General features: G+C 42.4%; 2 protein-coding genes, 2 long non-coding RNA genes and 1 other non-coding gene across 6 annotated transcripts; 3 read left to right on the forward strand and 2 right to left on the reverse strand.

The window, feature by feature from the left end:
- Positions 1–962: 962 nt before the first annotated feature.
- LOC144701292 (uncharacterized) lies at positions 963–7,514 on the reverse strand. The gene is made up of 3 exons (XR_013580984.1): positions 7,323–7,514; positions 1,884–1,970; positions 963–1,201 (listed from the first exon to the last, which is right to left on the reverse strand). It is a non-coding gene; the product is annotated as an uncharacterized LOC144701292 (long non-coding RNA).
- Positions 7,515–8,685: 1,171 nt separating this feature from the next.
- On the reverse strand, positions 8,686–9,660 carry LOC144701293 (bZIP transcription factor 44-like). Its single transcript, XM_078573073.1, has one exon. It carries the CDS (start codon positions 9,268–9,270, stop codon positions 8,848–8,850), a length of 423 nt encoding a protein of 140 aa, XP_078429199.1. The 5' UTR covers positions 9,271–9,660; the 3' UTR covers positions 8,686–8,847.
- Positions 9,661–11,532: 1,872 nt separating this feature from the next.
- Positions 11,533–13,364, forward strand: LOC144700441 (uncharacterized). Of its 2 annotated transcripts, XR_013580770.1 has the most exons (5): positions 11,533–11,735; positions 11,800–12,366; positions 12,444–12,471; positions 12,540–12,753; positions 13,071–13,364. It is a non-coding gene; the product is annotated as an uncharacterized LOC144700441 (long non-coding RNA). The 2 variants fall into 2 exon arrangements; XR_013580769.1 differs by having other exon boundaries at positions 11,667–12,366.
- Positions 13,365–13,907: 543 nt separating this feature from the next.
- Positions 13,908–16,673, forward strand: AOR (Oxidoreductase, zinc-binding dehydrogenase family protein). The gene is made up of 4 exons (XM_078573074.1): positions 13,908–14,329; positions 14,398–14,721; positions 14,793–14,952; positions 16,212–16,673. The coding sequence occupies exons 1-4, from the start codon at positions 13,985–13,987 to the stop codon at positions 16,475–16,477; spliced, it is 1,095 nt and encodes a 364-aa protein (XP_078429200.1). The 5' UTR covers positions 13,908–13,984; the 3' UTR covers positions 16,478–16,673.
- Positions 16,674–23,126: 6,453 nt separating this feature from the next.
- On the forward strand, positions 23,127–23,287 carry LOC144701523 (U1 spliceosomal RNA). The gene has a single exon (XR_013581028.1). It is a non-coding gene; the product is annotated as a U1 spliceosomal RNA (small nuclear RNA).
- Positions 23,288–23,388: the final 101 nt, after the last annotated feature.

Here is a 23,388-nt window from a genome sequence, read left to right on the forward strand (position 1 = left end):
GAAATCCGCACTGCACATCGCACAATTTTGTACATTTTGCAGTTGCAGTTTTTGTAAAAAAAATTAATTTTAAAATTCATTTTCAATGCAGAAAAACATTAACCGTTAAAGTTCATTTTTAATGTGAAAGATAATTCCAAAGATAATCGATATAATCAATTATAATTCGTTAAAGTTCAAGAAATATCTTAATTAATTTTAAAAATCATTTTTAATGCAAAAACATTATAAAAGTAACCGTTAAATTAAAAAGATAATCGATAGAAGTCGTTAAAATTCTAGAAAATTCTTAATTAATTTTAAAAATCATTTCTAACGCGAAAAATAATATAATATTATCCGATAAATTGAAAAGATAATCGATAGAAGTCGTTAAAATTTTAGAAAATTCTTAATTAATTTTTAAAATAATTCTAAAGCGACAAATAATATAATATTATCCGATAAATTCAAAAGATAATCGATAGAAGTCGTTAAAATCCTATAAAATTTTTAATTGATTTTAAAAATCATTTATAACAGAAAAAATGATATATATTATTAACCGATAAATTCAAAAGATAATCGATAGGTCGCTAAAATTCTGGAAAATTTGTAATTAATTTTATAAATCATTTGTAATGCGTAAAAAAATAAAACATTAACCGTTAAATTCAAAAGATAGCCGATAATATTCATCGAAGCTCAAGAAAATTATTAATTATTTTTTAAAAACTTTTTAAAGGTGAAAAATAAAATAAAATTAACCGTTAAATTAAAAAGATAATTGATAGAGGTCATTAAAATTCTAGAAAATTCTTAAGTAAATAATCTTCGCCGATGGGATAATTTCCAATTCTTGAGGGGGACGAGTACATTCTTATAGGAGTTGATGATGAGTCCCAATGCGTCGAGCCATTTCCACTTAGATCTAATGATCTCTAAGTAGTACTTAAAATAACAGGAAAAGTAAGGAGACTATGGAGATCAACATGGACAATATATTGTCTATGTATCAAATACAAAATCCAATACGGAGAATATTAGTCAAACTAAGGAGCTTCCAGTTGACTCAAACTTTTGAGTGGTATGCTCCTCAATTTCTTTTGAATTCCCTTGTGAACAAGCCCTCTATTTGAATCCCCAAGCCAAACGTGGTGGCATCCTTCCAGTGAGCGACCCTCATCTATTTTCTTTGATTCTTCTCCAAAAGCACCTTTAACTGTAACAGGACAGTTAAGATGTTAACATCTCCAAATAACAGGATTTGTCAAGATGTTAACAGCTCTTGGATGAGCCTTCATCTCTAAACATTTGTTTTAAAAATATCTTTCAACACATGGTAGGTCAATTCCAGTATAATTGCACCAACATATTTAGAGTTCAATGCTTCATGAAACTTAACAAAAGACAAATTTATTGCAGTGAAAAATGCTGAAGGACATGTCTAGAAAAATTGGAAGCAATATTGTTTTAATTTTGGTAGTTTCAGAGTTATCAAGGACGAATATCAAGAAAACTTAGAGAAGTTTAAGATTTATGATTTTGTATTGTTGATAAACTTTGGAGATAGATATGACATAAGTACATCAGTAGAAATTTAAGAGAAATTTGGTGTGAAGTTACAGATGTATAAATTTCAGAGTTAAGTTTTTTTGTTGTAGGTGATATTCAGAATAAAAATATTGACGGGATAGAATTTTGACTTTAGAGCAGAAGACTGATACATATATTAGATAATGAAAAACACCACCAGAACACATATCATTAAATTCTTAAAAAATAATAGAAAGAAGAACATGAGAAAACATATGCATAAAAAAACATAGAGACAGCAAGCACAATTATGGTAATACAGAGGAAGTTTTTGACAAATCATTGTTATAGGGCGAAGAACCTAGAACCTTTTCTGAGAACTCGTCGAGGACGAATCATACTCCTCTCCCTCAAATTTTGTTTTCTCTTTTCAGACCGAGAGGAAGAGATCAACACTATGGCAGAAGCAACATATCATTATAAGATTTAGACCAATGCCAACTAAAATCGTGAAGAAGAGCAGGAATCACGATCATCAATGAGAAACATAGACTTGTTCTTCAGAACTCAAATGGTGAAAAGCAAATTCCGAGTCCAGAAAAAGGGAGAGGTGGTTAGTTCTTCAAAGGTAACAGAGGGAGAAGAATGTCTTTTTTTCAGAAATTTAAAGTGAGTTAAAAATTTTGGTTAGCCATCTAAATAAAGATAAGGAGAGGTCATTTTTCATGAATGTCTTTTTTTTCAGATGGTTTAACAACACTAGAAAAGATCTCACTAAATGTATCAAATCTTCAACTACTCTTTTCAAATCTTTAACTTATATATCTTAGCAAAAAAAGTACTAAATTAACCGCTAAATTTAAAAGATAATTAATAGAAGTCATTAATATTCTTGAAAATTCTTAATTTAATTTCAAAAAGCATTTCTCACATGAATAAAATGAAAATTCATAAAAATATTAATTACACAAATCATGTTTTACTTCTAGGTATCAAATAATAAAATAGCAAGAGATAAAGCATAACATGGGATCTTCGTCACTATCTTCGTCTGATTGCTTCATATCAGTGTTTTTTATCACCCTCTTTCGCTCGCCACCAACGCTTTTGTGTTAAGTAATTCAATGCTCTCTGTCGTCAACCTTGAACGTTTGTACTTGATGACTGAATGACTAATAGAGAAGAATCTTTCCAATGGAGCACTCGTCGCACAGACTGATGGGAATTCCTTCGCAACCATTGCCAACCTTGGATATGAATGTTATCCTATTATTGTCCACTAGTGCAATGGTTCAGTCCCCTTGAGAGGAGGCGAGCTCATGTACACATCTATCTCGTGTCCTGGAGTAAGGGTTGGCGTCTGCTCACTGTCCGATAACAACTCGTCGAGTGCTTCACTAAAGAATGATGTAGACGTCCGCTTAGGTCGAATGCATGCAGAGGAATCTGAACAAATGACGTTGCACATACGCGATTTTTTTGTCGTGTTGGTCGTGGTCTAATAACTGTAACTTCATGGAGGGATCAACGAGGGCAGCAACGGTGAAGGCCGGGTTGCGAGTGAGGACTGATGCACATCTGCTCATCTTACTCTTAAGCGCCTCACAAGCCTTGTACACTGATGTTTGTTGCTTGATGGATATAACACTGTTCATTCGTAACATCCTTCCCTCTCTAATACCAGCCATTGTACCATTCAAGTGTTTCATCACTTCTCTGATGATAACAGTTGCCTCATTTGGGGTGGGTGCTTTTGAACATCATGCTATTGTAACAGCCAATTGAAGGGGTTGCAATATTCATGCAAACTCCTTGATCATTGCCCATTCCTCGTCACATAAGACTTGTTTCTGTAAGACGTTCAATGCAATGATATCTACAACATCCTTTTTCGTGACAGTGGCCACTAACATGGCGTAAGTAGAATTCCATCTTGTTGGGCAGTCCAATAGAATTTATTCATGGTCAGGTAGCCCAAATTGCTTGCATAATGCTACATAGTGTTCTTCAAGCTGGGTTGAACCACGTATTCTGGTGACTATCTCACGGAGCCAGAGTATGATATCACCTAAATTAGATGTAGAGAACGCAACAAGTATGGTGCCTTGCTTTACATCGTTCATACCGGCCATACGGTCCTCGTCTATAATCAATGACTCTAATGGCACCTTTGTCACATGTAGTGAGCTCATCCCGGCCTTGACCACAAGGTTTAGCACATGCATTATGCAAAGCACGCATCGGCTTGCACTAAATTGAGGGTTCTCTAACTTCAGATGCTCCTCTAGAATTGTCATCATCTTTCTGTTGTTCAATGCGTTGTTTGTGGTACTTCCGCACACCTGCGTATTTTGTATTCATCAATATAAAGGAACGGTGAAAAATAACAGTAATTCAAATTTTTTATGTCGTGACCCATACCTTCTTCAGGTCAAACTCCTCCAACAATTCAATGACGCATACACTCATATTTTCACTAGTGTGGGACCTAGTCAGTTGGCGTATTTCTAGAACACGCTGGCACAATGTGAACTCAGAGTCCACCCAATGCACTGTCACATCAAGGAAAGCAATGTTGTTTTCCGACGTCCACGCGTCAAGTGTCAACGACACTAGAGCAACGGATGCGAATTTTTCTTCGAACAAATTTCTTCATATCTTGGTAGAGTGAGAAGGCTTTCGCCTTGATAGCCTTCATTGACAGGACTGATATTTCTTCTTGCGCAATATAACGAAGAAGTCGTATGAAGTATTTCTTGCTAACAATGGCCCATGGCGACTCAGACATACATATGAACCACACCAGCTCTTTTTTGGTATTCTCCGCGATACGTTCAGTGTAGTATTGTTTCTTCGTATCTCCACAGGCAAACATGTCTAGTACTGATCTCTCCTGCAGACTTGACTTGTCTTTGCTTTCAAAAACTGGAATAATTTGCGATGGAACTTTTGAAGTGTCTCCATACAGGTGTACTGCTTTGGTATTTGTTGCGGTCTATTGTGATACCACACCAGTTGCATTTTAATTTTTTCCGCCTATGTCTGTAAAGTACCTTGCTGCGTCACATGCATTAAGGCGAGGCTTTTTCTTTCTCGTGGTTGGGCTATTGTGAGTTTCTTCTTCTGCAGACACTTCTGCAGCGTTCGGTTGATGTGAGGGCGTACCAAATTCCATCCTACATGTGCAGTTTCATAATGTGGAGGAGAAACAATAATAGCCATTTGATCACATGACTTGATCAAAAAAAAATTGGGTGGAATTTTAAAAGTTAACCAAGGTGGCAACAAATTTGACAGTAATGCACTGCTACACGTGATCCAATCCAATATTTAATGGTCGTGTCAAATCAAATAACAAACCTAATCTATAAACTGACGCAAATTTCAATCTTATGTTTTCCTAAGTGTTAATGTATACGAGGCAAAGAAATGCATCATATGGTATTCTATGCAACAAATGTACATGCATTTAAACTCATCAATGACACAAAAAGCATTGAATCCCCAAATTACTAACCTAACAGACAAAAATAGTAAAGCATCAAACCAGATTAATCAAATCAGATATCAAACCTAGTATATAAACATATGCAAATTTGTACCTTGTCATTTTATTTTGAAATGAAATTTCAATCCTATGCTGTACTAGTAAACACCAGTGACAACTTAAAAATGGTAACATGCTACTTACGTGCAAGAAGAATAAAAGAAAGAAGAAGAAGAAGAAAAGAAAAAAGAAGAAGAGGAAAAGAAAGAAGAACTGAAGAAGAAGTAGTGGAACAAGAAAAAAGAAGAAGAACAGAAAAATAAGGAGAGAAGAAAAAGGTAGAAGAAGAAAACAAAGATGAAGAAGAAAAGAAAAAAGAAGAAGAAGAGAAGAAAGAAGAACTGAAGAAGAAGTAGCCAACCAAGAAAAAAAGAAGAAGAACAGTTAAAAGAATGAATGAGAGAGGAAAAACGTAGAAGAAAAGAAAGAAGAAGAATATAAGAAAAAAGAAGAGGAAGAAAATAAAGAAGAACTGAAGAATAAGTGGCCGAACAAGAAAAAAGAAAAAAGAACAGAAAAAAGGAGAGAAGAAAAAAGGTAGAAGAAGAAAAAAAACAAAAAGAAGAAGAAAATAAACAAAAAAAAGAAGAAAATAAAGAAGAAGAAAAGAAACAAAAAAAGAAGAAAATAAAGAAGAAGAAGAAGAAGAAGAAGAAGAGAAAAAAGAAGAAGAAGAAAAGAAAGAAGAACTGAAGGAGTAGCAGAACAAGAAAAAGGAAGAAGAACAGAAAAAATAAGGAGAAAATAAAAAGGTAGGAGAAGAAAATAAAAAGGTAGAAGAAAAGAAACAAGAAGAAGAATAAAAGAAAGAAGAAGAAGAAAAGAAAGAAGAACTGAAGAAGAAATGGCCGAACAAAGATGCTTGGAGGTTTAATGTTGGAAATTGAGCACTTAATAAGTTAAGTACAAGTAGATATCATATCCTGGTAGTGGACGAGTAATTAGATGAGTTTCATGTAACAGTAGTCTTCTCAAAGCTTTATCCCATATTAGGTTACCATCAACTTCTAACATAAAGGGATATCATGAATATAGCATGCAAAACTGACAAGGTTTTTTCAAAGTTCAGAATCACACCATTTTGGCAGAGAAACTTTTCTAACCCTTCTAACCCTTCCTAAAGCAACTTTTCTGACTGAGCTTTTCTAACCCTTCCTCAAGAATTTTTTAGTAATCTTCTTTGAATGTACTTGCTTTATTGTTGTTCTTGGTGACAGCACAATGGGCACTTCAAGCAAGCCTTTGTAGTCCTCCAAGAGAATTTTCTACTTGCTAACATGATGGAGTGTTACTTTGGATGTAAGCAGTTGGAGTTCTTAGGGTAGTGTCTTGACAAGAACTAATGGCGAACATAGTCCAAGTGGAGGCAATGTTGAGATGACCCCCTTCCAGCATCAAAGAGTTGTGAGGATTCCTTAGAATAACAGGTTACCATTGAATATTTATGAAGGACTATGCATCAGGCATCCTAGACGATAGCTTTTCAAAAGAAATTTTCAGTGGAACAAGGCCACTTTGTCTGCATTTGAGTCTCTCACACGAGTAACGAGTATCACAGCTGTTCGAGCATTGCCCGACTTTATCATCGTTTCTTTCAATTAAATCGCAAATTCTACAACGCGCTACTCTACTTCTACATTCGGACAGTGTTTTAAGCTTTCTGATCGATAGAAGAAGGTGAGAATTTTACTTCTTCTCAATGCTTCAATATTCTTCTTAAATGCATGTTTAGCAAAAAGCTTAACCTCGTGGATCAAGGCGGCAATCCTCACCTCCAATTAAATGTAAAAAACAAACACGATCACATGATATGTTCAAATTTAACGCATTTGGAAGCATCATATTATGAGTGAAGTGACAATATTGATGGAGGAAACAATGATTTAAACTAGTGATGGATGTTTGGCTAGGTTAGATCTACTTTTTATAATAGATTAACCACGGAATGTTGTTAATAACCTCATATTTCAGCTAAATGTTAGGACAATCTTTTATGTATTATAATGGGTTGGAAGAAAATAAAAAAAAAGCTCTCATTTTTCAATGTTTTATTGAGCTTTCTAGATTTCTCCAGATCTCCAACTTCATACAAACATCGATCAAATGTAAGAAGTTAACACAAACATATAACACTTTCAAGTTTAACAGCAATCAAAAGCTCCTCAACTCATCCGCGTAACACAAAGGGACGAAATTACAGAAAGGAAACAAAAAGGAATAAGGAAGAGTTTATACGAAAGGAAGAGAATGAAGAAGGTACCTTCACCTTCCCACAGTCACGCAGGGCGATAGAGGGCGTCTTCTTCAGTTCTTTTGAAGGCGAGGGCAGCGTCTTCTTCAGACGACAGAGGGCGGCGTGCGGAAGGGGGGGCGGAATCCTTCAGACGATAGAGGCCGGACTGCCTTCAGACAAGAGGGGGGGGGGGGTTCCCAAATTTTTTGCGCACACAACCGCACAGCACAGACCTGTGTGCGGTGCAGTGTGCGAAAATAGACAAACGGACCTTCTCTAGAAGCGAGCGGACGAGTGACGCAATAATATGGACGGACGGAACGGATTTCGTACCGTTTCGGCGTTTCCGTCCAAGGCGTGGACGGAACGGATGACGTAAAATGATGGAAGCAACGTTTCATTATACGGAAATAGCTAAAAATTATTTTACCCCAAAACAGGTAAAAATGCAAGATGTATAGAACACTGGGTTTTTCTGTAAAAATAATATCTTTCTCTTCTCCTCAGTTCCAGGGGGGGACGAAAAGAAGAAATTACCGAAGGCGGCGTTGAAAGCGATAGAGGCGAGAGGAGAAGAAAAAGGGCCCCAATTCTTCTCTCGAATCCACGCCTTGTTGTTTTTTTCTCGATCGCGTCGCCGTCGCCGGCACGAAATCCAATCAGAACCGGAGAAGCACGAAAAGCGATCGCACAGTCACGTCGCTTTCTTCTTCGATGGTGATTTCCCGGTTGAACTTATCGTGATCCAGACGCATCTTCCACTTGATGAATCAGGATTTCAGGTTTGAACTTTGACATCGATCAGTCGAAATTTCCTCAAATTGAGTGTTCGCTCGAAGTGGATTAAAAATTGTCTCAGCAGATTCATCTGCGTCGATTAGTCGGCGTTTCCGTGATCTAGACGCCTCTACGTGAATATTCGGGTTTCAGGGTATCCTTTCGGCAACTATTACATGATCTTCCTTTCTAGATTGCTCAAAATTTCCATAATCTCTAGGTTAATTAGGGCTTCGGGTCATAAAATTGAGCATTGCTCGAAGTGTCTTTAATCAGGGTTTCAGGCGACTGCTCTATACACAGTAACTAGGGTTTCCTGCCATCCAATCCGTATCATCAAATCAGAATTTCAGCAATCGAACGCATGATCGAAGCGATTCCGCTCTAGACCAGACAACATTTCCGTGATTCATCAGGATTCCAATCCTACCAACCCCGGTTAATCAACCACACCTCGATCTAGGCCCGAAATCAATCAGATGAACCCATTTCGAATCAAACCCATCAGTTCTTCACTGCCCGCTGATCTCCCAAGTCAACGAGGATTTCCAACCGCCACCGACCAATCCAAACCTTCACGCGGCTCTACTAGATTCCCTAGAATATCTCCAAATGACATGAACACCCTCAACCGGGGAAACTCCAAACGGGAAACTCGCAAGAGAAAGACTACAAACGGGGAGGGGTAAAACGGTCAGAGATAGGCCAAGAAGCCCCCATTAAAGATAAGCTTAGCCGGGCAGCCCAGCCACACGAAAAAGACTGCAGTTTTACTTCAGCAGGGGAAATTGGCGGAGATGGGGGCCGGGCTAGCCGAGATGACGGACCATGGGCTCGGGCCGGGTCCGTCCTCGGCTAGAAACCCCGAGCCATGGTTCACGAACCGGAGCACCTCGGCTAGGCAGCCGAGCCGGCCCCCGAGCTCCGCCGCCTGAGCCCTCATGACCGAGTTCTCCGCCTCCACGGCCACGCACTGCTGCGTGATCATCTTGAGATTGGCGCGGATCTGACCGTTCTCCTCTCTCAGCCGCGCAACCTGAGCCGTCAGATCGTCCAGATGCTTCTGCTTCCTCTGCCGCGACCTCCTCGCCGACTCCCTGTTCGACAGCTTCCTCTTCTGCTTCCTCATGTCCGTCGCCTGCTGCTGCATGTCCTCCTCCGACCCGTAAGACGTCCCACTCCCACTGCAACTCGCCATCTCTCTCTCCAACTCTCTCCTTCAATTTCTTCACAGATAGATGATAAATAGATAGATAGATGGAGTGATGGGTTTGGTATGTTTCTGCACAGATGGATGATAGATAGATGGATGGATGGATGGGTTTGGTTTGTTTTTCAGGGGATTTTCATGAGAAGACGTAGAACCAGTAGAGGAAGACGACGGAGAAGGATTGAACGAGATGGGTTCTTCGCCGGAGAGCGGAGTTTATCATAAACCCGGAGAGGAGGACTTCGCTGAGGATCGGCGACATCAGTCTGAAGAATCAAGGAAGACGAGGCTGCTCATGGGCATCGGACGGCGGAGATTGAGCCACGACGGAGTTGGGAGGGAAGAGGGGGGAGTTGGGGAGTTAGCCGATTGCCGAGTTTTATAGGCTCCTCTTGTTTTGCTTATACGCCTTTAAGTTATTTTATTCTCTCTTGTGCCCCTGCTTTCAGAGGTGGGCCCCTGCTCCCTTATTTGTATCTTTGACTATTTACCGCTCTCAATAATGTTCGCGCATATATAGCGACAGGAAATATATGAAATTGAAGGATGGTGATCCCCCGGTGACCAGATTATTCTGTTTTTGTTTATATTTTTTGAATTAAAAGTGAAAATATCGGATGGGTAAATTAATAAAAAAATCAGAGCCCGTATCAGGTAGGAATCTCCCTGGCGTAGAGTCTGGCCCTACGGCTTTAGGGTTTTGGTGACGTGGCGTCCGGAGGGCCAAGGTTTTTATTAAACTAGAGTCAAACATACTTTAAATCAAATTATAAGTGGGTAATTGGATATTTCTAAGATTGAGGGGGTATACTTTCTGATATATTTGATGATGTACTATCATCTCTACTTTGCCCCTTGTCTGGGCGACGTTGGTAGGAATCCACCATATTTTTTATCTCTCTCTCTATTTCTCTCTCTATTTCTGTGTCTGTCTCTCTCTGGAAAGAGGGGTCTCCACTGAGGGCAAGGTTTTAGTAAAACATGGCAGTTCATTCATTTCACCAATACGGCACAGGGAAAAGCTGAATTCCTGAATAAGAGATTCCACAGGAAATCCCATCGCTCTATCTCTTTCTCTCTCTAGAGCCTTTGGCAGCTTCTTTATTGGCCGCGTGCGCTTTTCCCAGGAGGAGATTCTCGTAGGTGGGCCCTCGGCTGTCCTGGGCATACTTAATGGGCCTAAAGCCCATTAAGCCCATTGGCTGGTCGGGGTCGGGACACCGCACAGTAACCGAGGATATTTTAGAAAACAGCCTTCAGCTTAGGCGGTAACTTCACCGAATTCCGTTAGAGTTCTCCGTAACCGTCTATTTAAATCTCGCCAGAGCGCGGGAGAGCTGAAACAGTAGGAAAAGAGGAGGTGTCGGAGAGATCTGGAATTCTCGCACTACTGGGGATGAACTCTCGGAGAATTGGGGATGAATCGCAGAATTGTAGATTGAGAGAGTGCTGGGAAGTGGAATTCGCGAGGTTTTTTAATCTTCCTCTTGTTGCCGCCGAGTTGTTTATCGAGCGCGATCTCATCCCGATCGGCAAAATCAAGCCAGGCGGAGGGACATGGCTTCCGGCATCATCCGTTGCTATCCTTCAGCTTGTCAGAGCTCGCGAAGATGTCGATCCCGTCGTTTCCGTTTCTCTCCGAGGAAGCATTCTTGTCAGTGTCGCTATCTTTCGCTTACCGATTTCTTCGTTGTACTGTTAATCTGGATTCCACGGCAGTGTTGAAGTTATACGGACTGTTTCTTTATAGCCTTTATGGATACTGAGCAATAGTTTATTCCTCATTCTTTTTTATTGCTCTATCGTGAATTTCTACTTTCATTCTCCTTTAATTTGACAATCGTATTATTATCCTTCTCCTGTTTCGTCGGAAGCCATTATGCCCTCTATAAATTACGTGATAACTGTTTATTCTCCTTAAATTATTGTCGCAGGAAGAACACTACCTCTGCAATCTAACGATCACGTGGCCTCAGGTTTCGTGTGGACCTGAGTGCCCCACCCGGGGTAGTCGAGTGTTATTTTTCAGTTATATTGGCTCCTCCGGCCAGGCAAGTGTAGTCCAAAACTATATTTGCGCATGACTTGCAAGCGTGACGCCGAACAGATCATTGTTTTCTTTTCAATTTTTGTTTCCTTTAAATACTCGTCATTATGATAGCTCTTAGAATTTCTAAAGGAGCACGTCTTCTGTAATTTTCAGATGCATAAGTTTGCCACACGGTTCGATGCATCTTCCACGGTGCGGGATTTTCTTGACATGGCTGAGGTCCGTTAAACATCGTAAATTTTCCCTTCATCTTCGCATTCATCTTATAAAGTTTTTAACATATTCTTCCAATCACGCCTCGCTCTTCACACAAGCTTTATAAAACCAACCCGGATCTTGGCGCTCTCGGATTTGAGGACCCGACAACTTCCGATCAAATTGGTTCCAACGGACCGGAGAACAGGTAACCTCGGGCATTATCTTTGAAGATTCTTGCCCGATATTTCATTCATCTCCTCAATTTACAGAAATGAAGAAAACTCTGGCTCGAGCATGCCTCCTTCTCCCTACACGCCGGAGCTTCCACCCTCTCACATCGCTGATCAGGACAACAATTTCTCCCCACGCACATTGCTCTTAGACGACGCCGAAGCCTTCCCCGGGCTGCCCCCCAGCTTCCAGCAACTGCTCAACGAATGCTCAATCCAAATCGGTACTGTTCTTTCTCTTCAAATCGAAATTAGATAAAAAATTAAGTCATAAATGCGAATTATTTCCCATTGCGTAGGTCAACTGGCCCCAGAAACGAGAGGCAATCATGCGTACAAGAAAACGGAGGTGCGTCATCCCTTTGAAAAACTCCCCCCATAGCCCTTCATTCCCAAAGCTTACCAGAATTACTTGAACGTAGAAGCGCACAGCAAAGTCAACGCCTTTGCGGGACAGCCTGAACGGTGAGCCCCGTCTCTAGTCTATCTTCCACAGTCAACGCCCTCATATGTGGGTCCCATACAGCGGTCAGCGTCGGCGACTTCATCCGCAGCCTGGAGCAACTGATGAAGGCGGGCGAGGCCGACCTCAAATCCCAAATCGAAGTAATTATATAAATCGTATTTTGGTAATTTCAAGTTATTCTACAGCTCATCAATAATTATACATCCGTCTCTCGCAGACATGCCTGGCGGACGCTTCTTTCCAAGGTACGCCTACCCAACGCGTTGACTTTTCTCGGCCGGCGGAGTGTTTACACGTGCGGTTTGGCACGTAGGACGCCCGGCTGGAGTAGTAGTCGTGATCAAATGCCTGTTACTGAGCGCATTTGCGTCGCGGAACCTTCGTTACGGCGGCGCCGATCTCCTGGCTGACCATCTGTATCTATTCTTTGACGTGCCAGATCTCTTGGCCAGAATAGAGACGGTCATCGATGGCTTGGCAGGTGACTCGGCAACCAATCTATCAATTGCTAATGCGTCCCAGTTTAAGTAAGTACCTAAACTTTACCTAAAGTTCTGTCTGCTTTAGTCAAGTTGACTAGTTGTTAAAAAAGTCAAATCCCTTCCCTGGATTACATGACTGTAGGGGTTGACTTGGCACATTCAGTTGCAGAGCTTAGAAAATATGATAGTGCCCACTTTCCAGGATGGTACCTAGTTTTTCGATGCGTAGTTTCTACTGTCTATAAAATGACCAGTTCCTATTAGTTTCTCATCCCCTTTTTTGCATTATCTTTTATCGCATTGAGTTTCTTTCTATGAAAGTTCCTTTTTACAATAAGTCTCTCCTTCTCTCTCTCATGTAGTTAGTGCTCGCCAGATGGGGATTACAGGGGGACATGATAAGCTAATGACAACGTCTCAGGTGTCTTCCTCATATCTGTTTACTGATCATACTCACTATCTTCTGCATTTGGTCACGTCCCAATACTAGTTAATGTCAAAGTCAAAGGAAACCATCTACATAACCTGTTTTCTGATGCACATATCCTGTAAATAGCTTGGGAATATTATAGTTTCGGATCATCCTGAACATGGACAATGGACGGGACGGGACAAATTTCGTCCTGTCTGACATCCGGATTCAGTGTTGGGACGAAGGAAGGGACAAATTTTCGTCTGACGCTACGAAAACCGTCTCGCCCCGGAAAAAAACCGTCCCGTCCCTCGTCCGGACGAAAAAAAACTATTTGATATTTTTAATATATTAATATAGATTTTTCTAAGTTTTTTAGGAAAATATGGAGGAGAGAAAATCTAAATGGACATATGTACAATCTAAATGGACATATGTACACAGGGGCGTCATAGCGAGGCCACATGGCTACATCTCAAATGCTCGGATGTGAATCCGGCGGTTTTTCGTCCACATTCGTCCGTCCATCGCGCCGGAGACCTCCATACGGACAGTTTTTTAGTCGCACAAGAGGAAAATGGTCCAGTCCAGTGATCCCCGGGACGAATTTTCGTCCCAAATTTCGTCCATACACTTGGATGGGACGATTTTTTCGTCCCGGACGAAAATCGTCCCGTCCGCGTCCCTGAACTATACTTGGGATGGACTCTGGCAGCCCAGGCAGGGATGACTTTTAGACCTTTACCCAAAAAAATAAAAAATAAATATTTAATAATGACTTCCTGTCCCCCCGACTGGGAGCGGGGGGAAAACGGATAGCTCAGAGGGAGAACAGAAGTGGGTGGGTGGCTGGAAGCCGCTGCAATGGAGGCCGTCCTATCCGTGGCAGTTCCGGCTTGGAAGGCCTCGCCGAGCGCTCTCTCCTCCAGTCTCTTCTCTTGCAGGCCCGTCGCCCTCCGCCGGCGCACCAGCAACGCTTCCCGCCGCTCCGCCGCAGTGTCCGCCGTCGCCGCCGCCGTGCCATCCTCCATGAAGGGCTGGATCTACGACGACTACGGCCCAGCCAACGCGCTCCGGCTCGACGAGAACCTCCCCGTCCCAGAAGTCGACGACGACCTGGTCCTCGTCAAAGTCGTCGCCGCCGCGCTCAACCCCGTTGACTTCAAGCGCCGCCAGGGCAAGTTCAAGGCCTCCGATTCTTCCCCTCCGGTGAGAATTCTGACCCCCCCCCAACCCACCCTCGATTGCTGCAATGCTGACCGTAGGATTGGCATCAGACGGTCCCCGGCTACGACGTGGCGGGGGTGGTGGTGAAGGTGGGGAGCGCGGTGAAGAGCTTCAAGGAAGGGGACGAGGTGTACGGGGACGTGAACGAGAAGACTCTGGAGAATCCGAAGAAGTTCGGGTCGCTGGCGCAGTACACGGCGGTGGAGGAGAAGCTCTTGGCTTTGAAGCCGAAGAGCATTGACTTTGCGCAAGCCGCGGGGCTCCCCCTCGCCGTTGAGACGGCCTTGGAGGGCCTCGAGAAGGCCGGCTTCTCCTCCGACAAGTCCATCCTCGTCCTCGGCGGCGCCGGCGGCGTCGGTTCGCTCGTCATCCAGGTGGAGTCAGTCGTGGCCCGCCGTATGATCTGATCGATTTTTCTGATTTTTTTCTTTTTTTTGTTTTTCAGCTGGCGAAGAACGTGTACGGCTCGTCGAGGGTGGCGGCCACGTCCAGCACGGGCAAACTGGACCTACTTAAGAGCCTGGGCGCCGACCTCGCCATCGACTACACCAAGGAAAACTTCGAAGAGCTACCCGAGAAATTCGACGTCGTCTACGACGCCGTCGGTGGGTCTTGATTCTCTTCTTCTTCTTCTTGATCTTCCTCTTGATCTTCTTCTTCTTCTTTTTGATCTTTTTGATTTTCTTCTTCTTGATCTTCTTCATCTTCTTCCTGATTTTCTTCTTCTTCTTCGTCTTGATATCCGTTTTGATTTTCTTCTTCTTGATCTTCTTCTTCTTCTTCCTGATTTTCTTCTTCTTCTTCATCTTGTTCTTGTTCTTGTTCTTCTTCTTCTTCTTGTTCTTCCTGATTTTCTTCTTGATTTTCTTCATCTTCTTCTTCTTGATCTTCTTATTGGTCTTCTTCTTCTTTTACTCTTTCTTCTTGATCTTCATCATCATCATCATCATCATCATCTTTGTTGGGGTGTGTCAGCCCCCCATTACGGGAATGTGAAGGGGGAGGGCTTGACTAGTCAAACCCCAATAAAGGAAGGGGGAGTTGAAAAGTTTTAACCCCCCTCCTCTTGTCTCTTTGTGGGAATATGAAGAGGCTTCTTTGGATAATATGAAAAGTCTCTTGGCTTTTCATATTCCAGACCTTTCAAATTCCCTGAAACTGTAATTGGCCCTCTATATATAGAGGGCAAATCTATTCTGAAATGCAAGGTATATGAGTTTTCTGTTCATTCTTCTTGTCTCTTCCTCTCTTCTCCTCTCTCTCTCTCCTTTGGTTTGTCTTCATCACTCGGTGGCCGCTCCCTTGTCTTGGGAGTTTGAGGAGTTGCTCCGCAGCACCATACGAGAAGTCGTTGCCCTGCACCAAAAGCCTTGCACGTTGACGTCACGTCGGTGACGTAAAGAGGTTCTTGTTTCCTGTCTCTATACGCCGACACAGTTATCACGTCCGAGTTGATTCCGCATTTCACCGTAGCGTCTTGGGTCGTTGTTTCTCTTCAACGAGTTACAACAATCTTCGTCTTCTTCTTCTTCTTCTTCTTATTGGTCTTCTTCTTCTTTTACTCCTTCTTGATCTTCTTCTTCTTCATCATCATCATCATCATCATCATCATCATCATCATCTTCTTCTTCTTCTTCTTCTTCTTCTTCTTCTTGATCTTCATCATCATCATCATCACCATCTTCTTCTTCTTGATCTTCATCATCATCATCATCACCATCTTCTTCTTCTTGATCTTCATCATCATCTTCTTCTGCTTCTGCTTCCACTTCTGCTTCTGCTTCTGCTTCTGCTTCTGCTTCTTCTTCTTCTTCTTCTTCTTTTTCAAGCCCGGGTAATTTCATGGTCTGGATTTTTGTTTCAGGGCAAGGAGAGAAGGCGGCGAAAGCGGTTAAGGAAGGCGGCAGCCTGGTGGTTCTGACAGGGGCCGTCGTGCCGCCGGGGTTCCGTTTCGTGGTTACGTCGGACGGAGCGGCGCTGGCGAAGCTGAACCCGTTCATAGAGAACGGGAAGGTAAGGCCCGTTCTGGACCCTAACGGCCCGTTCCCATTCTCTCAGGTGGTGGAGGCCTTCAACTACCTCGAGACGGGACGGGCCACCGGGAAAGTTGTCATCCACCCCGTCCCCTGAGCCCAAGGAAAAGATACTGCCACCTGTACTGCGCCGAGGTGAGAACTCAAAGAGGCAAGTCTCGCTTTTGTTTCAATCGGGTCGCGTCTTGAATAATTATGTTCTGAATTTCTTTTCATCTTGTTTTCTCGGATGACGGATTAAAAATGGTTACATTTTAAACTAAAAGAGGCAAAGTCTCGATTTACATTTTCAACGGATCCAGTTTTTAATAGTTATGTTTTGAGGTTCTTTTCATGTTGTACTGTCAAATGACGTATATGATGATTTCATTCTTACTGACTTACACTTTAAAAAGGATAAAAAATAATTTTAATAATCCATGTCTGGCTTGAGTTTGAAGAAGCTCTTTGGCTCGTGCCTATAATATATTATATGTTTCTGTTTAATGAGTTGATGGGATTCATGTAAAGAAATGAAAGTTTTCAATGGTTTTAATCGGCAAGTAGTGGCTAGCTGACTCGTTTCACTAGCCTTTTTAATGGGCTAGTAGCGGCTTATAAAAGAAATGACTTAGTCACCTTGGGCGCTGGACGTTAAATTGACTAGCCTTTGTGATTTTGGATTAGCTATCTTAGACAAGTAGACTGTCACCTTGGCTTTTTCGATTGATTGACTTGGCGTGGATAAGTTAAAAAATCTGATCTTCAAAGAAGGACCTGGGTTGATCCCCATAGTGCAGGGACGCGGATGGACGAATTTTTCATCCCGTAGGATGAAATTCGTCCCGTCCCTGAGGGTCGGACGATTTTTAGGACGAAAAATCGTCCGCTGGACGTTGGGACGGGACGAAATTCATCCTACAGGACAAAAAATTTGTCCGTCTGATAGGCTTGGACGGTTGACGGATGAATTTGAACGGTAAAAAATTGAAAAAATGATTATTTAATCCCCTACGAAATTTAAGGTTTCTGAATTAAACTAAAATTCCTACTACATGGTAACTAATTTTTTATTAGAATTGAGTTCATTTCCATTTATTCAATCGAAATTATTTGGGTAATTTACTAAATAAACATTAATTATAGATATGGAGAAATATTATGTGTATGGGTTCAATTTTAATTGCTTAACTATATATACGGTGAAATTAATTGTAGCATTGATGAAAAAACTAAGAAATTGCACTATTACTTATTATTCTCAACCTATTAAAATATTATGTTCATGGGTTCAATTTTGATTACTTAAATCAACTAATATTGAAAACAGATACCTAAAAGGGTGGTTCCCTAGTAATTTTTATATTGCTCTTTCTTGAGGTTAATGACTCGATCTGAGTATGTAAAAAAAAAGGCAAAATTTTAATTTTTCAAATTCAAATAAGTTGCAGACATCAACTTAAATGTTCAACAAGTATTTAAAGTATTTTCAGTACAAAGGAAGTAGACGAAGAATACGACGCAGAAGGGAACAGAACAATACGACGCAGAAGGCCGGTAAGCACCGGAGCCGCACGGTAGCCGCACCATAGATGCACCGTAGCCGCATCGTAGCCACACCATAGCCACCTCCCCACGACCTAAGGCCAGCCACGTCCTGAAGGTAAATAGAGTGATCGATGTGAGTTATAATCGACTGTTCAATAAGAACCAAAATGTATGACAAAATAATTCTGAACCAAAATATATCTCAACGGTTTGGAATGTGTTCATCGGAGGGAAGCACATCGGTGGTTGTGACAATAAGCACCGTTGGCCCCCTATGTTATTATGTGCTCAGATTGTTAACTTTGACACGTCTTATTGCATTGCCTTTGACTTGTTTGTAGCTTTGACCGCCATACAAGGTGGGGGGAAGCTTGTGCCCTTCTTGATTGAATCTGGAGCCCTTATCATTCCACCAGCTTGGGGAAACAAGACCAGTATATTGTTCTCGTTACATTTATATGAATATTGCATGATGATGTGTTGTTTCTATAGATTTTCTGTATTTCTATTGGAGGTTGTTCATTGCAAGGAAAACTGGGTAATTTATTTGAGCGATAAATTCATGCTGGAATATCTCAACGAAAACTCACAGGTCATGCAGTCATGGCGAGAAATATCAACTTTGAGCAATAAGACACATCAACATATCTCAACTAATTGTTCAGAAAAAATTAAACAAAACCTGATTCAAGTTTTTCTTAGTCTCCATTTTTTGCTAAGAAATACAGCATTTATCATTATCAATACATTACTGAAAGGAAATTCTACTGCTATACACCGTAAGAGCCCAAGAATAATAAGAACATGTCAACGGCAAAATTTCCAGAGCAAAAGCTGAGTCAAGTTTATCTTGGTATTTGTCTTTAACCAAAATTGAAATAATAATTGGTAGCGAGAGAGAGAGAGGGAAGAGGAAAAAGAACTTACAATGAACGTATGAAGTGAATGAGACAGCGCGATCATATTCTCTCCCCCGTTACTCTGTAACATGTTATGTAGAGAGAGTTAGTAAAAGAGGAACATGTTTCTGAATAATGGAATGTGATAGAGTGTAACCCACCAGCATCCAAGCTGTCATCATCGTCAGAGTCATCATCGGAGTCGTCGGAGTCCCGCTCTACACAACGGAACCATGCGCTAAGGATCATCAACATCTCAATGCTCTCCGCATCGAGCCGTGATCTTCGGTACATTGTGATGCTTCGACCGACTGAAAAAAGCCGCTCCACCAGTGCGCTGGTCAGAACGGCGAGGAATTGGCGAGCAATTACTGTCAAATTCGGCAAGTATCGCATCCCGACATCCTTCCACCAACCTAGAGGGTTGTCCTCCTCCTCACTGCATGGGATGTTAAGATACGTATCCAGCTCTTGCCTTGGCGTTGAACGTGGTCGTTGACGAGTACACAGACGCATATATTGCCACTTGGACGGATATTGCTTTGGACGCCGACTTACAGACAACATTCCCCGCTCTGGGTTGCATTCATCTGCTTTTGTCGTAGCTGTAGAATCCAATAGACTGCCAAGATAACACACTTTGTCTACACGACGGATCAACCACATCTAATTTTGAGAACGTATCTAATGTCGCCGCTATAGCGACGGTATTATTGCCCCACAGTACCATTGCATACTGCATCGATTTGCTATGCATAGCACCACACGCTGACCGTAGGGCATTCCATTGATCTGCATCCAATGCTGCCCCTGCATTGTTTGTAGCATGCTCAAGGTGATTCGTCAGCTCCGCGACTAATGACGTTACTTCAATTATTGGCAATTTCTTCGCCGAGCACACAGAGTCAGTTCCGTGGCATAGTGGCCCAAGGATGCCCAGGTATTCGTCTATCAACTCCCAGTCCTGGCGTAGGCCGTAATCTCTGGTGGTCGTGGAAAGCAACCGCATAGCCATGTGGTCCATGACATCTTTCTCACCAAGAGCACACTCTAACATTGTGAAAGTGGAGTTCCAGCGTGTTAGGCAAACGATCTTTATCTTGTTCGAAACTGGTAAATCAAACATCTTGCACATATCAACATATTTTTCCATACGTTGTGTGGATCCCTGAATGGCATTCACAATGGCTCTCACACATGAAACGGCTTCCCCCAAAGGTGCAACTAGTTCTGCAATATCTTCCTCGACATTTGAATAAGTTAGGTCTTCCGTGTCCGACGGTGTTATTGGGTGAAGATCTCGGACACGTAGCAAATTAGTTGTATGGGGTTCTGGATTGCGAATGACTTTTAGTCTGGCCTGGACTACGAGGTTCACTACATGGGCAAAGCGTGGTACATGGCGGTCCATGGTGAATTGGGGGTTTACTGTCTTCAATTGATCCACAATGGAAGCAATCATTGTTCTTGTTGGACGCATTGTCCGTGGTGATGACACATATCTTCGACTCAATGCCATAATGATATGCAACTTCCACGATGATCATCGCTAAGTTCGAGCCTCTATGGGGTCCCTTGATCTGTCGTAGTCCTAGAAGAAGCTCGCATTGCTTCCGGTCATTATCGATCTAGTGGGCTGTGATTCCTAAAAGAGCGATGTTGTTTTGGGATGTCCAAGAATCCACGGTAAATGATACGCTGGAGACGTCTGCAAACATCTCCACCAGCTTCCCTTGGACATCAGTGTACATCCTTTCGGCCGCCGCCTTGACCGCCTCCGGACCAGGGATGTCCCCCACCACCTGTGTCCCATAGAACCACAGTCTTTGGAAAGACTTCTTCTTCACAAGATGCCAAGGAAGATCGTTGTCGCAGATGAACCTAACAAACTCTTCTTTTGTCTGCTCCATGGTGATGCCGCGTAAGTATAACTTACGGGAGAGTAGTTTGTAGTGGAGAATGGTTCTCTGCTTCAGCTTCCGTCCCCTAATTTTGTCGTGAAATTTGCGGTGCACCTTCTCCAGATGTCTCCAAAATACATTTGTGCTCTTGTCTTTATTCCTCTTGATAACGACCTTACGGATGGGATTCTCTGCTTTACATAGCGTGCACTGATACTTGTCCAGGCCAACTTCAACAAAATGATCTAAAACTTTTGAACGATTACGTCTTCCGCAACGAGTTGATAGGTTGTCATCAACCTTGACTGCGATGCAATCTGCGGACATCGATGATGTAGCCTTAGCCGTTGATTTTGGGGTGGTAGGAGAAGTGGATTCCATTACTCTACCTGGGCAGTTAACAAGACGAAATCATTTATAAAATACGTGTCAGTTACAGTAACGATTAAATTCAGTCAATCAGGAAATTCAGTAAATAATTGCAATCACATGAAATCTTGCAGATATTTTCCTCGTACAGAAATACATTTTCCATTACCATGGTTACTTCATCAACATTTACAGAAATCCCTAGAAATCCTTACCCAAATTCAAACACTGCAATCAATAAAGTCGAATAATATATTCAAGTAAAAAATTCATAGTCGCAATCCATCAAAGGCAGTAAAGGACCAAAAATATTTGAACAAATTAACCATTATATCATTATCCCAAGAGGTAACTTAATTTAAAACAAACAAAACTCGCCCCACATACAAACAACCATAGACCATACGGACCAACAAAGAACGCAAAGAAGAATGTGTATACCTGATTACAAATCAATGTCAATCCTATAGAGGCCCCAAGGATGTAGGGGCAACGAGACTCAGCTTGCTCAAGAGCGTGACCAAGCCCCGGCCGTACTTGCGGGGGGGTAAGATTGCATGAGACAAAGTGAATTGATATAATGAATTGCCACGCCACGTGAAGTTTGATCTCAATTGAATAGGTCTCTAGAGGATCAAAATCTGGGCTGTCCTCACCTTCAGTTCTTCGTTCACAGAAAGAAGAAATGGAAAGATAAACCATACGTAGATAGAGAGGTCACCCCTAACAGAAACTTGGGATCTAGTGAGAAGGTTGATCAATCGAGTTCGTCTCTCTCACAATGGAATATTTTAAAAACATTTCAAAGATACAGAATGGGTAGTGAGACAAACGTAATATACATAACGATTAATGAATGACTCAACCACATTTTAGACGCAGTTAGACAGAGAAAATTTGATCAGTTTTGTAAGCTACATTATTAATCAGGAAAAATCCATAGAGGATAAAATCACGGGCCGCCAGTGTGTCCAACATTCCACCCACCGAAAAAGAGAGAGAGATGTATATAGAGAGGGAAAGAGATAAAGATAGAGAGAAGAGAGAATGCTAGAGAAGGAGAGGAGAAACGCTAGACAGAGGAAAGCCCATTCACTTCAACAACAACTGTGTTCTTCCCCATTACTGGAGATATTTAAAGAAACAGGAGTCTTAAATGTTTTAACCAACTAAGCATGGGGGCTTACCAACCGGTAAGGCCCCAATGGAGAGTCGTAACTCGTAACTCTCGTTGTATGCGACGTATGCGTCACACGCAATACGTCAACTCCCACGGGGTTGAGAAGATTCAACTCCGTTGAAGAAGAGAGTGGCTTCAGCGCAGCTTGGTTCTGAACATGTCATGGTTGTTACTCGACTAGCCATCCATTGCCACCGCTATCCGCCAAGGGGCCTGTAGTTGTACGTGAACCCGTGATGACATGGTTGTCGAGAAAAGGTTGGGCTACCATTGCTCGTACTTGGCCGATCATCTCCTGAGAAAAGTTATGGGCTTCCCAAAAGCTGTATCTGTGAAATAATTTTCGGGTACCTTCTAAGGGGGATCTGGAACCCCGAAAAGGAAGGGCCGTAGGTGGGAGAGAAGGCGGTGTGAACTTTCAATGATTAGCGCGTGCTGTCGGGGTGTGCAATGTGGAAGCATGATTGTTGGGGACGTAAGGAAAATTTCAGCCGGTGGCTTTGAGGAAGGCTTCGGGGTGTTGGAGTCCAAATCCGAGGTAATGTCGATGACGTCTTCATTTGAGTGATGATAGGCCAGGCGTTGGAGGAACATACGAACACTACGACATGGAACACGTTGACTATGACGCAGGGTATCCTCGCATGACTCAGCGTGATGTTGGGGTGTCAATGATGATCGAGGCATAGCTGTTAGTGTAGCCCGCGACTCCTGTGTACCTGCAAAGTACTCGTCCCACAAATGGGGAGCAAGTGTTAAAACATCAGCCGTAAACGATGTGGAGAGACTGGATGCGTTCCACTAACGATTCCGCCGTAAAAGATGGCCTGCCCAGTGGCTCAAAATAAAGAGCGGGCTGCTCCGAGCGCCATACTTACCTGGACGGGGTCTACGGGTGATCAAGAAGGCCTGTGGCCTAGCCGCGTGACCACCATTGCACTTGGGAGGGGCGCTCGGCTACCATCTCCCCAAGTGGGAGAGTGGACATCATAATTTGTGGTAGCAGGGGCCTGCGTGCACGCGGCCCCCACCCAACTCAAAACGAAACCGTTGAAGTGTAATTCAGAAATTTAAAATTTATGGGTTTACTGTGGTCTATTCATATGACGGAGAGTTAATACTTCGGAGAGAA

Source organism: Wolffia australiana, chromosome 3 (assembly GCF_029677425.1).
Source record: "Wolffia australiana isolate 7733 chromosome 3, ASM2967742v1".
NCBI lineage: Eukaryota > Viridiplantae > Streptophyta > Magnoliopsida > Alismatales > Araceae > Wolffia > Wolffia australiana.